Genomic DNA, 12,713 nt, shown 5'->3' on the forward strand with positions numbered 1-12,713 from the left:
TGCCTTTCCTTTTTAAAGTTGGCTTTCACTTGCCTCTTATGGTCTGCCTTTCCTCCCTTTTGTCCTATTAGCATTCTTCAACTCCTACTCTCTCCACATCACAGGACACTTGATCAAATAGGATCTGGGCACTAGAATCCACATGACAATACAAAGTGGGCAAGGATGCTGGTTCCCCTTTGGATGTTTTCATCAGAACTTTTGAAAGTTTTGCTTCAAGTATGACTTTCATCATGGAGTTTTTAGACACTGGCTTTCCAAACCTCTTCAGTAAACACTACTGACTTTCTATCAGCAATCACAGTTGCTTGTACATAGTCTAGTTGCTAAGCAGAGACTCTGATTATTAAGATTTATTTCCTTCAGCAGAAACTTATCAATTGTTCCTAGGAGGCTGGTTATCTATAGTGAGAATGGGAGCGCTGTCAGCGAAAATTTCAGTAGCTGAGCTCTTCTTTCTATAGTGGAAATAATGTAGCTATCAGTTTTTCATTAGAGATTTATTAACAAAACATATGTGATTACTTTTTTTCCAGTTAAAGTGGAAATTCAACAAACAAAATTTTAACACCATCACCACAGATACTTTGTTTAAACCACATAAAAAGCACATAATTTGGGCAGGCTTGAGGATTCTAGTCTTGAAGGGGACCGGAGGGGCTTTGTTACTGGTCTTTCTCCGAAGCTGACCTCACAAGTTAAAAAACCTAGCTCACCTGTCTTGTTGGAAGCAAAGGGTATTTGGTAATTGTTTGTAGAATGAGGTAATAGTTTAACCCAAGGAAAGTTCTGTTAACATTAACAGAAAATCTGGATATTAATTTTCAATTACTTTGATTAGACTAATTGTCAACTCTTTAATTAACAGGTTTCAATGATTCAAGATCTTTCTTAAACTCATGAAACCATTTTTGAGAGTCAGATTTTTGAAGCGCAAAGAGAACGAACAGTCTACCACTCCCTGAATACCTCTGAAACAGTCCGGTATTTCTGTAAATAGGAGAAGTTATTTTTATAACTGAAATGATGATCTCACTTTACCAGGCATGAAGCTTCAGCTATTTTGATTCTGAGGTCAGGAATATCCAAATTTCATACATGGACTCATGGGTACTCTCTACATAAACACAGTATTTCCATAGGGATTGTTGTGTTAAAGAAAAACTGCATACAATAATAATGGTGTAGGTATGTGCCATTGAGTCAGTACTGATTCATAGTGACTCTGAATAGGAACAGCTGGTGGGTTTGAACCACCCACATGGGTTTCTTACTGTGCCATACTAGAAGTCTACAGTAATAATACTATACTGTATTTCCAACACTCTGAAATAAAATTTAAAATTTGACTTTTGGTAGAAGCATTCCACAGAGCCCTTAGGGCTAAATGAATTTTTTAAACTAGGACAAATTAAAAAATTCAGTGGACTGGTCTAATTTTAAAAATGACATGAAACAATGAACAAAAATTTAGAACAGATTAGTGGGAAATGTTGGCAGGTATGTTAGACTTAAGCGTTTAAAGCTATTAAGCTATCCTAACACATGCAAATTCTGTAAGAAATTATTTTTACAAAGCATTTTGTTGGTGGTGGTGTGTACTGTCAAGTCAGCTCTGACTCATAGCAACCTTGTATAGGGTTTCCAAGGAGCAGCTGGTGAGCTTGAACCGTCGACCTTGTGGTTCAAATCAACCTTGTAGTCTAGTGCATTCATTAATCCACACCTCCATATCACCACACAAGGCATAGGAAACCTGATTGTTTTGTTGTTGTTGTTAAGTGCTGTCAAGTTGATTCATAGCAGTTGGTGAATTTTAACCACCCACCTTATCCTACAGTATTACACCAGGACTCCAGATTGTTGTTGTTAATTGCCACTGAGTCAGTTCTAATACACAGCAACTCTCCATAGGATTTCTGAGGAGCAGCTGGTGGTTTTGAACCTCCAGACCTTCTGATTAACAGTCCAGAGGTGATTCTACAGAGCCACACCAGGACTCCAGATAAATTGTTAAGAGCCATTCCAACGCAAAGTGACCAAACAGGGTTTCCGAGGAATGGTTGGTGGGTCTGAACCAACAACCTGTGATTAGCAGTCCAGCAGCACACCAGACCACCAGATTAGGGCAGTTAAAAAGGATTTTTTTTTCAGGAGCAGGAGGGATGAACAAGAATAGAGAAGATATGTTTGTTAGGAAAACTAGAAGAAGCACGGGAGAGGTGGCCAGCAACCAGAGCGTTTCCTAGAATTTACTTCATCTAAGGTGAAGGAGTTCTGGTAGCGTAGTGGTTACAAATCGGGCTGTGAACCACAACGTCAGCAGTTCAAAACTACCAGCTGTTCCGCGGGAGAAAGATGAGGCTTTCTGCTCCCGTAAAGATTTACAGCCTCGGAAACCCTGTACAGGGTCGCTATGAGTTAGAACCGCCTCCACAGCACACAACCACCACCACCATGTTCCTGGTGTGGTGCTGTAAGATAAGCACTGAACTGCTAAACTCAAGGTCAGCGGTTCAAACCCAACAGCTGCTCCTTGGAAATCCTACACAGGGTCGCTATGAGTTGGAACCAACTTGACAGCACTCAATAACGCTAATCTGGAAGATGAAACTGGTGGAGGAAAAGCCAGTTTTGGTAAATAAGTTTTAAACAAGAAAGCATTTCATCATAAAGTTTAATTAGGGTTCAGAAAAAAAGGAGTAACTTTGAGAAAATATATTGATTCTGTGTAGGCTGGAGTTATTTGGGAGTGACAAGAGTGAGAAGTTGCATCATCCTCTTTCTATTCTGAAAATGACAAAAATAATTAACATTAGGTGACCTGAATCATAATGTTTATTCAAAAAGTTTTTATTACCAAAAAATGCAAAAATTCCAGTAAATCAGAAAAATTTGAGAATATTTTCCTTTAGGTTTTGATAAGACAATGGTCTTTCTCCCAGTTCTATTTACTTGAACTTTAAAAAAAAAGTCCCATTTCCAGTCTGATTAAAGAGATGTGCCCAAAATGGCTGAGAATAAATATAACAAAAAGGCAAAAGCTGTAAAACTAAGGGCATGCAATAAGCTCTAAGAGAAAGTCTCAGAAATACCCATAGTGGCAACAAGGAACGCTTGGCTGGAATATGAAGTTCGTTCAGTCATCCTTGTCTTTTGCTCCATGTTTAAGGATGCGTGTGAACTCAATGTAATTGAAATTCCCCTTTTTGTCAATAGGTGCTTCTCTGTACAGCTCATCCACTTCCTCATCTGTAAACCGATCTCCCATGGTAGTCAGCAGCTCCCTCAGGTAATCTTCCTGAATGGTGCCTAGAGAATAAAAGCACATGGGGTCATACATACAACTCTTGAGGATTCGTTACAAGAACTATCTACTCTTGACTAAACATACCCTATATGGTAACAACTGTAAGCATACAAATATATGAAATGCAAGCTTTCCACAGGCTGAAGCCAGACTCAGCAGTCTGTTGCCTAGAAAAGTACCCAACTGTTAGGGGGCTTTACTCTGTTCCATCAGCTGGCCTCCATAGTCATCTTATGATCTTTTGCTAATGGGAAAAAATAAAGAGCAAAAAATATGACTCGGCAATCTACAGTTCCTTGAAGTAGTAGGAATGGTCTCACACACTTTACAAGCAAATGGGTTTCCTGCTACAGTAAAATCAGTGCCATTCCATAAGCATCAGCGAAGTGCTGCAGTGGAAGCAACATTGGAGTTGGAGTGTTATTTTAGGCACTTTACTTCTAATTGTGGTTTTCTCATTTGTAAAATGAAATTTTTTATACTTTGCATATTTAATTCAGATTTAATAACAAAATTGACCAGGCATAGGATATGCCAAAACACTGAATAAATATTCCAGCAGCAACTATGTGGCAGACTCACTGCGAGGCACTGGGGAAACTGCTTTTTACTCTCAATTCTGGACACCAGGATTTTCATGAAACCTGACTGCACTCGCCTGAGGAACATAAAAATGACCAGGTACCACCCCTGATTTATTATCTGGAATTAGTATTTGTAAAAGGCTCTCCTCCAAGTAATTCCAATGTGCAACAGAGCTGAGAACTGCTAAAGTGTTCTATACCGAAGGTGGTATAAGTAAGCAGCAGAGATTTTGAAATTCATTAAAGTAAACAGAAAGGAAAACCTGACTGTCACTTGTATAACTACAAATAATGAAATTAAGCTAATACATTGATAAGATAGTTACTGTAAGATGAGTTTAAAGCATAAGCTCGTTTCACAACATAAACACTAGATTGGTTGGTAGGTTTTTATGCTAATTCAACCCTAAATCCAAAAAAAGTTCCCCAATTTTATCAACTGTAGCTTGTGGAAACAAATTCTTGTCTCCAGGCAAGTCCTCCAACTATCCACTGTGTGCAAGGGACGGGTAGGTGCTAGAAGGGGGAGTAAGTACAAGGGTGGGCATACCACTATTTAAGACTCATCACTGCAGGGACAACTGATAATGAGTACACAACTAAAATGTCACAAATAGCATATGAAGCACCTTCGTGGGACAGAAGTCATGAGAAAATAGTATGAAAATTCAGGTCAAGACTCCTGCCTACCTTAGTCCCACTCCACCCTATCCCACCCCTCCCTAAAAGAGCTGTTAAGGAGTCTGATTTTAAAAGGATGGAGGAGATGGTAGTATGATGACAAAGGCACAGAGGCAGAAATGTTGGTGGACAATTAAGACAGTACTGTAACTGTACAGTGCGTGAGGCCTGGAAGGAGAGAAGATTACATGAGAGGAGAGTCTGACTATCTGAAAGGCAGAATGAAGCCATACTGTGGGGACTCTGAAAGCCAGCGTGCAGAGACGATGTTTTATCAGCCTCACAACCACCCAGTATTCAAGGTGATCAATGAATGCAGGTAACCCAAGGCTGTGCCTTCCTTTTCTAAAAGCAGCCACTCTGTGTGAGTTAGGGGTTTAACAAAAATATTCCCTTATATTTCTCCTCATAGACTCATTATTTGCCAAGGATCAAGTATTTATGTAGTTTTTTTTTTCTCTACAAATAAGCAAACAATCTGAAGAGACATTAACTTGCCCCAAATTAAACAACTAGAACAGCCATTTGAAATCAAGTGGTTTGATTACAGAGCATAAACTCTCCTTTGCTAACTTAGAAGCTAGAAATCAGACTTAAATGATTTTAAAGTAGAGTGATACCTGGTAAACAAAAAGATTGTACTGGTGACAGACAAGAGCAATAACACTTTATCCAAGATTACTCTGGTAAAAGTTATTCATTAAACACACATTTACTGAGAACCTAACTTTTGTGGAGCTAACAGTCTAGTGAAGGAATAATCTCCAAAGAGATTTAAAGTACAATCTACTGATTTATAAACTACTTGGTAGTGTAGTGGGTTACACATTGGGTTCCTAGCCTCGAGGCCAGCAGTTCAAATCCACCAGCCACTCCTCAGGAGAAAAACGAGGCTTTCTGCTCACAGGAAATCGATTGACAGCCTCAGAAACTCTTATCAGTCAGAACTGACTAGATGGCACATCACCACCACCATGTAGTTAAAGGCCCAGAAGTACGTGATGAACATGCTGAAGAAGCATCCTGTTTAAAACAGGTGTGGTATAAACTTGAGTGTGTTATGTTACCATACTTCAAGTTACTATGTATTTTAGTTATCACAGCAAAAAATGAAATCACTTTGTAAAAAAGGCTATTTCTGATTTACCAGTTGCTTCTTCATCAAAGCAAGCAAAAGCATTTCTGATGACATCTTCCGGATCGGTCCCATTTAGCTTCTCCCCAAACATCGTAAGGAACATGGTGAAATTGATGGGGCCTGGAGCCTCATTCATCATGGCATCCAGATAATCATCAAGTGGATTTTTCCCTAAGGAAAAAAAAGGCTATATTTTTAATTTTAATACACACCAATTATTACAGTGACTATTTTAGCAAGAAATACTATCAACTGCACAATTACATTCATGATAGCAAAACTACTCAAGGGAAAAAAAATCTAATCAATGACTAAAGTCCTGCATTAAGAGGCTGCTAGTCCATTGGGATTGTTGTTAAGTGCTATTGAGTTGGTTCCTATTCATAGCAATCCCGTGTAGGGTTTCCCTTGCAAACCATTGGGATTGTTGTTGTTAAGTGTTGTTGAGTCAGTCCTGACTCACAGTGACCCCGTACAGGATTCTGAGGAGTGGCTGGTGGGTTTGACCTGCCGACTTTACAGTTAGCAATCCAGTGCTTATTCTACAGTGCCACATTAGGAGTCCTTACACAGAACTAGGTTAGGAGTTCAAACCTACCAGTCATTCCTTAGAACACCCTATACAGGGTCACGATGAGATAGAATGGACTCAATGGCACTTAACAACAACAATCATCACAATGAGTGTTTTCACTGTTTGAGGACTACTGCTCTGAATGCTTTCTGACTCTTAGTAGGGTATATAGTGTTTTCACTGTTTGAGGACTACTGCTCTGAATGCTTTCTGACTCTTAGTAGGGTATATGCATCATTCCACTTGCTTCAGAAGGCTTAAGACATAAACATTAAAGGCATTATAAATATTCTAATATATTAATATCAAAACTGATTATTACCCAGGGAGGCAAGCATATCATGCAGATCTTCCTTGTCGATGAAGCCGTCTCTATTCTGATCAATCATGTTGAAGGCCTCTTTGAACTCCTGAATCTGTGACTGGTCAAACATGGCAAACACATTGGATGTTGCGCGCTGAGGGCGCTTCTTGGTGGTCTTGGTCTTTGCCCTTTTGCTCGACATGGTGGTAGTTAAATCCTAATTTGGAAAGAAAATACAAGAAAACAAAATCAACTAGGATTTCTTAAGTTTAAATCAAAATAATGATTAACAAAAGTAAACCTGATTAGCCTTTCTATAGTACTCCTGTGCTAATTAGAGAGGGATGTGTCTAAAAACTATATACCAAGAAAGTATCACTTGCCAAAAATTTCTCAACTGATGGAAAGAATTATTAATTGAACCAAGCTCCTGGTGTGGCACTGTGGATTAATGCACCAGACTGCAAAGTCGTTTGAACTGCAAGGTCAGCGGTTCAAGCTCACCAGCTGCTCCTCGGAAACCCTATACAGGGTCGTTATGGTCAGAACCAACTCGATGGCACTTAACAACAACAACTAAAATGAAAAAACAGACTCACTTTGAGTTTACTTACTCTTAGTTGTGATGTTTTATAATCCACCACTAACTTCAAATTCCAAACTGCAGCTCACACTACTTCAAAGTTCACAGCATGTCACAAAGATTATGTACTCCCAGTACTGCCGTGCAGCCTACCTGTGACTGTCTTATTACTGTTCTTTAGGAAGTCAGGTGCTGTTTCTATCCCTTAGCACATGGGTATGGAAAATACAAACGTATTCTCACTGGGGGCAGCCTTCTGCCGTGCTAGCCCACAAGAACCGTCCCCTCCTCTGGCGGACGTGGGGGCAGCCCACCAGGTGGAGCAGGTTGTCATTTTCTCATCTCCACTGTCGGCTATCGTACTTCATTCCACTAACATTTCTTGTACCCTCACTTTTCAAATCAAAATATGTAAATATGTATTTGTTGAAAGACTAAATATAGCACAGGAAACTGAAAAAAGTCTAGACATTTACACTATATGGAAACCAATTTCTTGCATAAAGCCACACTACAGTTTTTAGCAAAATTTAGTTAAAAATAAATTCCTATTTAGAAAGTATCTTCAGAGATCTGAAAACTACCTTTGCTCTCTAATAATCTCAAATTTATTCCTATAAAATTTAAGTTAAGAAATGTTCACAAATACCTAAAATGAAAAGGCAATTTTCCTTTAAACACTCAGTGCTTAAGAGATGATAAAAATTTGTTGCAGTTTAAATTCTAAATTCATCAGATAATAAAATTTTACCATACCATCCTTCCGAGTTGAGGTAGTGATGGTAGTCTGCTAAACCTCTAACCAGCCAAGAGTGGAGACACTGTATTAAGTTATATTCTTCCAAGCAGGTCTAAAATAGGCACTACTGACTTCACTCTGACCAGGGTCACAATTTTAAAGCTTACGTTCTGAAAACAACACGGAGCTATGATTTAGCAAAATGCTATGCCCTTGCTCTAAAAATAAGTCTATGGACTGCAAAGAATGAACTACTACCTAGATCTCAGCACTACAAAGTGACCCTTTGAATACAATGTGTTACTTTTCACATTCTTTCCTTAGATTAGACCACCTCACCAAGACTAATTACAGAAATACTTTGCTTCAAAAAATAAATAAATTTGTAAAAAGCTAAATCTGTTTTTAAGGATTTCCACAAAGGATAACCACAAATTCCAAACCATTCAATAAAGCAATTTTTGACTGTGCACTAGAATGTGTTGTGGGATGATGTGGCCTCAGAATTAATGATATATACTCCTCCCAAGCGAACGCAGTGGCTCCATACAATAAGCACCAGGCTGCCTGAACTAAGCTGCAAACCACAAGGTGCATGGTTCAAGCCCACTAGCCGCTCCGCTCCGCATGATAAACATGATGTTTTCTGCTCCTGCTAAGATTTTTAAAAGCCTCAGAAAGTCTATGCAGGGTGTCTCTGAGTCAGAACTGACACACTTAACTCCTCCTTCCAATATTCCTGGTTTCCTTTAATCACTGTTTAGGAGGCTACCCTTCATAACTTATCTATACCATTAACAATTGCCTTATTTTCATTTTGTGGCACTTTTCGGGGACAGATCCCAAAATACTCCTTAGAACTAATATGGCGAGACTTTGTCTTAATATACTTTGGACATATTATCAGGAAGGATCAGCCCCTAGAGAAAGACATCTTGCTTGGTAAAGCAGAGGAGCCGTGCAAAAGAGGAAGGTGCTCAGTGAGATGGGATCACACAGAAGCTGCAACAGTGGGCTGCTCACACACAACAACCATGAGGATGGTGCAGAACTGGCAGTGTTTTGTTCTGTTGTACATACAGAGTCGTTATAAGAATATATCAGTATTATTCCCTGACCCCTTAAATGTATTCAAGCACCTGTGGTGAGTGGTTGAGATCAGATGGGTGGGGCATATTTATCATTCCTTCTCTTCAGTATTTTTAGTATGCAATGCCTTTGCAAACCAGAGCACATATTTAAAAATAGTTTTTGTTTGACAACACCAGCCTTTCCTAATGACGCAGAAATGCTAGTTATTTTAAGAACAAAGATGAGACTTACAGGTCAAATGATTAACACATTGACTTTTAATCTACAAAATTTCATATTATGAATTTGGTAGGGGTCCTCTTTTAAAATGGCTTACTTTTGGTTGTAAAATAACATGTACTTTTGAATCTTGATGTATTTCCTTTTACTTTTTATTTCAAGTTTTTTTGAATTTGCAAATGCATCAGACATTTAAAATGGTTATAAAGGCACTGCTGTTGGTCAACAATGACAGTGATCTCCCACAGAACTTTTCATTAGCTAATTCAGTACTTAATCATCAAACTTTAGTATGATAGATTAATATACTAATGTGTATCAAATGTCATTTGTGTTGAAAAGTATTTAAGAATTAAATGTAAAGCATGGGTCCTATTTTCAAGAAGCTTAAAATACAGTTGGGGAAACAACTATAAAGAATAGATGGTCACTTATGAAATGAGTCACATAGTTTTCATTCCATCGTTATGACTCTGAAGTTAAAATAATGTGTGATGATAATGAAAAAATCACATTAAGGGAGTACATGATTTCAGAAATGATCTTGGTGAGCTTCTAAAAGGTTCAGAGAGGAAAAAAGAAAGACCCTATATTGTATCCTTTAGAAGCAACAAGGGTTCTTAGACCTATGGGATTCAGGTTTTAGTCTTAATTCTATAAAGATGGTCAGCATAATTCTGGGCAAGTTACTATCTGTTTACTATTTTTCAAAGAAGTTAGATTTTCATCTATGAGTTTAATCTCCCACCAGAAACCTCAAGCCTTTCAGCGATAGGGAGTGTTCCACATCACAGTCAATTGTTCCAAAGTAAGGAAATTGCGGTGCTTTTTTCCTGCTAAACTAAAGGTATGGTTGGAATAAACACTGGTAATTGTTGCTGTTGTTAAGTGCTTCCGAGTCAGTTCCTACCCACAGCGACCCTGTATAGGGTTTCCGAGCAGCTGGTGAGTTTGAACTGCTGACGTTGCGGTTCAAAAGGCTTTGCAGTCCAGCACATTATCATTATGATTAACTTTCCCCCAAAACAAATGAGGCTGTAGCTGTCTTTATAGAACAAACTTTCAACTCTCAAAAGATTAAAAAGCTTAGGTAAAATGTAAGAGATTGTATGCATTGGTGTAGTGTAAGCATTCTTTATCTTGGATGGATAGATTGCCTTTGCATACATCTGAGGATTTCCAAATTATGAGATTCCTGACTCCATTAAATTAGCATCTTCAATCTGATTTTTGAAGCATTTACTGAATGATTATTGTTAAGTGCCTTTGAGTCTGTTCTGAATCATAGCAACTCTGTGCAGGGTTTCCAAGGAGCAGCTAGTGGTTTGAACTGCCAACCTTGTAATTAGCAGTCCAGTGCTTATCCTACAGCATATCAGGTCTACTGAAAGATACTTTGGTGTAAAAGGAATTTTTTCATATTTTCTATGAAAATAGGAATAAGGAGAGCAAGGATGCTGAACAGACATAATAACTGGAAGTCTTGCAGAACAGGATTCTCCAAAACAGATGAGGACTTTAGATGTATGAAGTGAAAGAAGCCGTCAAGGAGATTGTTTATAGATGGAAAGGAGCATGATCTTGTTTCAAGTATGAGGTGTTACGGCAACTTGATGAGACAGGTAGAAAATCATTAAGGGTTATGACCAAGGGAGGGATACAAATCATGCTTAATTAAGGAAGGTGTTAGACTGGATGAACTGGGAAGAAAGATCCTCAAAGACAACCAGAATTCTCATTTTTTAGAAACTATAGTTTCAATTACTTATACATTATATTGTGGCCCTGCAGGATAAGCACTGGACTGAAAGATAGGTTTGAACTGCAAGGTGGGCAGTTCAAACTTACCAGCTGCTGCATGGGAACCCCATACAGACAGGGTTGCTATGAGTCAAAAACAACTGGACAGCACTTAACAACAGTATACATTTACATTGCTCTAATTAGGCTAGCTTTTATAAAGTAATAATGTAAAAGAATCTGGAAATAGTTTTTATATTACACTAATATCAGTGAAATCTATTATGTTTTTGAAAAACAACCATCTTTTCTAAGTTATGCTATATATTGGGCCCTAGATCCTATTTTCCTTCAATCATCCTTTCTTGTTAAGTGCTATGGAGTCAGTTCTGACGCGTTGTTTTAGGATTCCCAAGGAGCTGCTGGTAGGTTTGAACCATCAACCTTGTGGTTAGCAGTCCAGTGCTGAGGTGATTAAACGTGTTGATAAACTTGTCAAAATCACATTCATAAATACCTGTCTTCATTCTGTAACACCTTTTAGGAGTTCACCTAAACTGGAGTTAGGTATCTCCCTCTGCCCCAGTTATGACTGTGGAGTCCTGATGTAGCTCTGTAGGATAAGCACTGGAGTGCTCAAAGGTCGTGGTTCAAAAATGGATTTGACAATGAAACATATACGACAGGATGAATGTAAAGCTAATGTTCTCCCATGTAAACTACAGACGGTCTGGCGTTAGCAATACAGTGCTTATCCTACAGTGCCACACCAGGACTCCGAAAACCCCTTAAAAGGTCGCTATGAGTTGGAACCAACTCAACAGCACTTAACGTTATATAGTTTTAAAATATTTAATTTTTTAAAGAAGATTCAAGGAATTTATTTCCCCATCCCTTAAATGTAGGAGCCCTACTGTGGCGCTGTAGGATAAACACTAGATTGCTAACTACAGGGTCAGCAATTCAAACGCACTGCTGCTCCAATGGAGAAAGAGGCTTTTTGCTCCCATAAAATTCAATTCACAACCACAGAAATCCCATAAGGGATCACTCTGAGTTGAAATCAACTAAATATCAAGGATCTGTGGTTTTGTTTTGTTTTTTTAATGTTTTATTGTGATAGTTTACATGGGAGAACATTAGTTTTACATTCATTCTATCTTATTTAGTTTCATTAACATGGTTACAATCCCCTCTATGCACCATCAACCAACCACAGGGTATATACCCTGCAAGCCTGCCTCTACGCGGCCCCGATGGTCAGCACACAGCTCCTCTCCCTCTCTGGGTCTAAAGTCCCCAGCTGCTCCATCTCTCCACGTCATCGTCTCTGCCTCCATCTCAGGCATCACTTGTGTTTTTTAATGTAGTCCCAGACACACTCTGAGTAACCGTGCCATACAGTATTTGAAGCTTTCTAGTTCCAAGCTGAATCCACTTCTCATTTAATCAGTGAACTTTTCTTTCTCAAGTAAGCATAAGTAATTTTTTTGGTGCGACCTACCATTTAAAAAATAATAATTTCAGGTTGCTCTCCTTCCAACGTAACAAAAATTTTCATTTGCTAAAGAAACTGCCGGTTGAAGGTGGAGTTAGTTCTCTAAAACTGCCACACCCAAAAATTCTCACCACTTACAAAGGCATTAGGATTGCCCTGCCAAAAAAAGACTGACGTTTGAAAGGAAAAAGCTTTATCAAAATTCTTACAAAACATGAAACAAATATTAGTAATTTTACGACATTCGATTT

The 12,713-nt window shown here is 38.5% G+C and overlaps 1 protein-coding gene across 2 annotated transcripts; it reads right to left on the bottom strand.

Moving 5' to 3' along the window:
* Nucleotides 1-2,965: 2,965 nt before the first annotated feature.
* Nucleotides 2,966-7,982, bottom strand: LOC102840478 (myosin regulatory light polypeptide 9-like). 2 transcript variants are annotated; one of them, XM_006867270.1, is made up of 4 exons: nt 7,931-7,982; nt 6,610-6,808; nt 5,723-5,884; nt 2,966-3,312 (listed from the first exon to the last, which is right to left on the bottom strand). In XM_006867270.1, exons 1-4 carry the CDS (start codon nt 7,931-7,933, stop codon nt 3,140-3,142), a joined length of 537 nt encoding a protein of 178 aa, XP_006867332.1. In that variant the 5' UTR covers nt 7,934-7,982; the 3' UTR covers nt 2,966-3,139. The 2 variants fall into 2 exon arrangements, with proteins under 2 accessions (XP_006867332.1, XP_006867333.1); XM_006867271.1 differs by lacking the exons at nt 5,723-5,884; nt 7,931-7,982 and having other exon boundaries at nt 3,140-3,312; nt 6,610-6,793.
* Between the last annotated feature and the right edge of the window lie 4,731 nt (nt 7,983-12,713).

This window comes from Chrysochloris asiatica, unplaced genomic scaffold, assembly GCF_000296735.1.
Source record: "Chrysochloris asiatica unplaced genomic scaffold, ChrAsi1.0 scaffold00103, whole genome shotgun sequence".
Lineage (NCBI taxonomy): Eukaryota > Metazoa > Chordata > Mammalia > Afrosoricida > Chrysochloridae > Chrysochloris > Chrysochloris asiatica.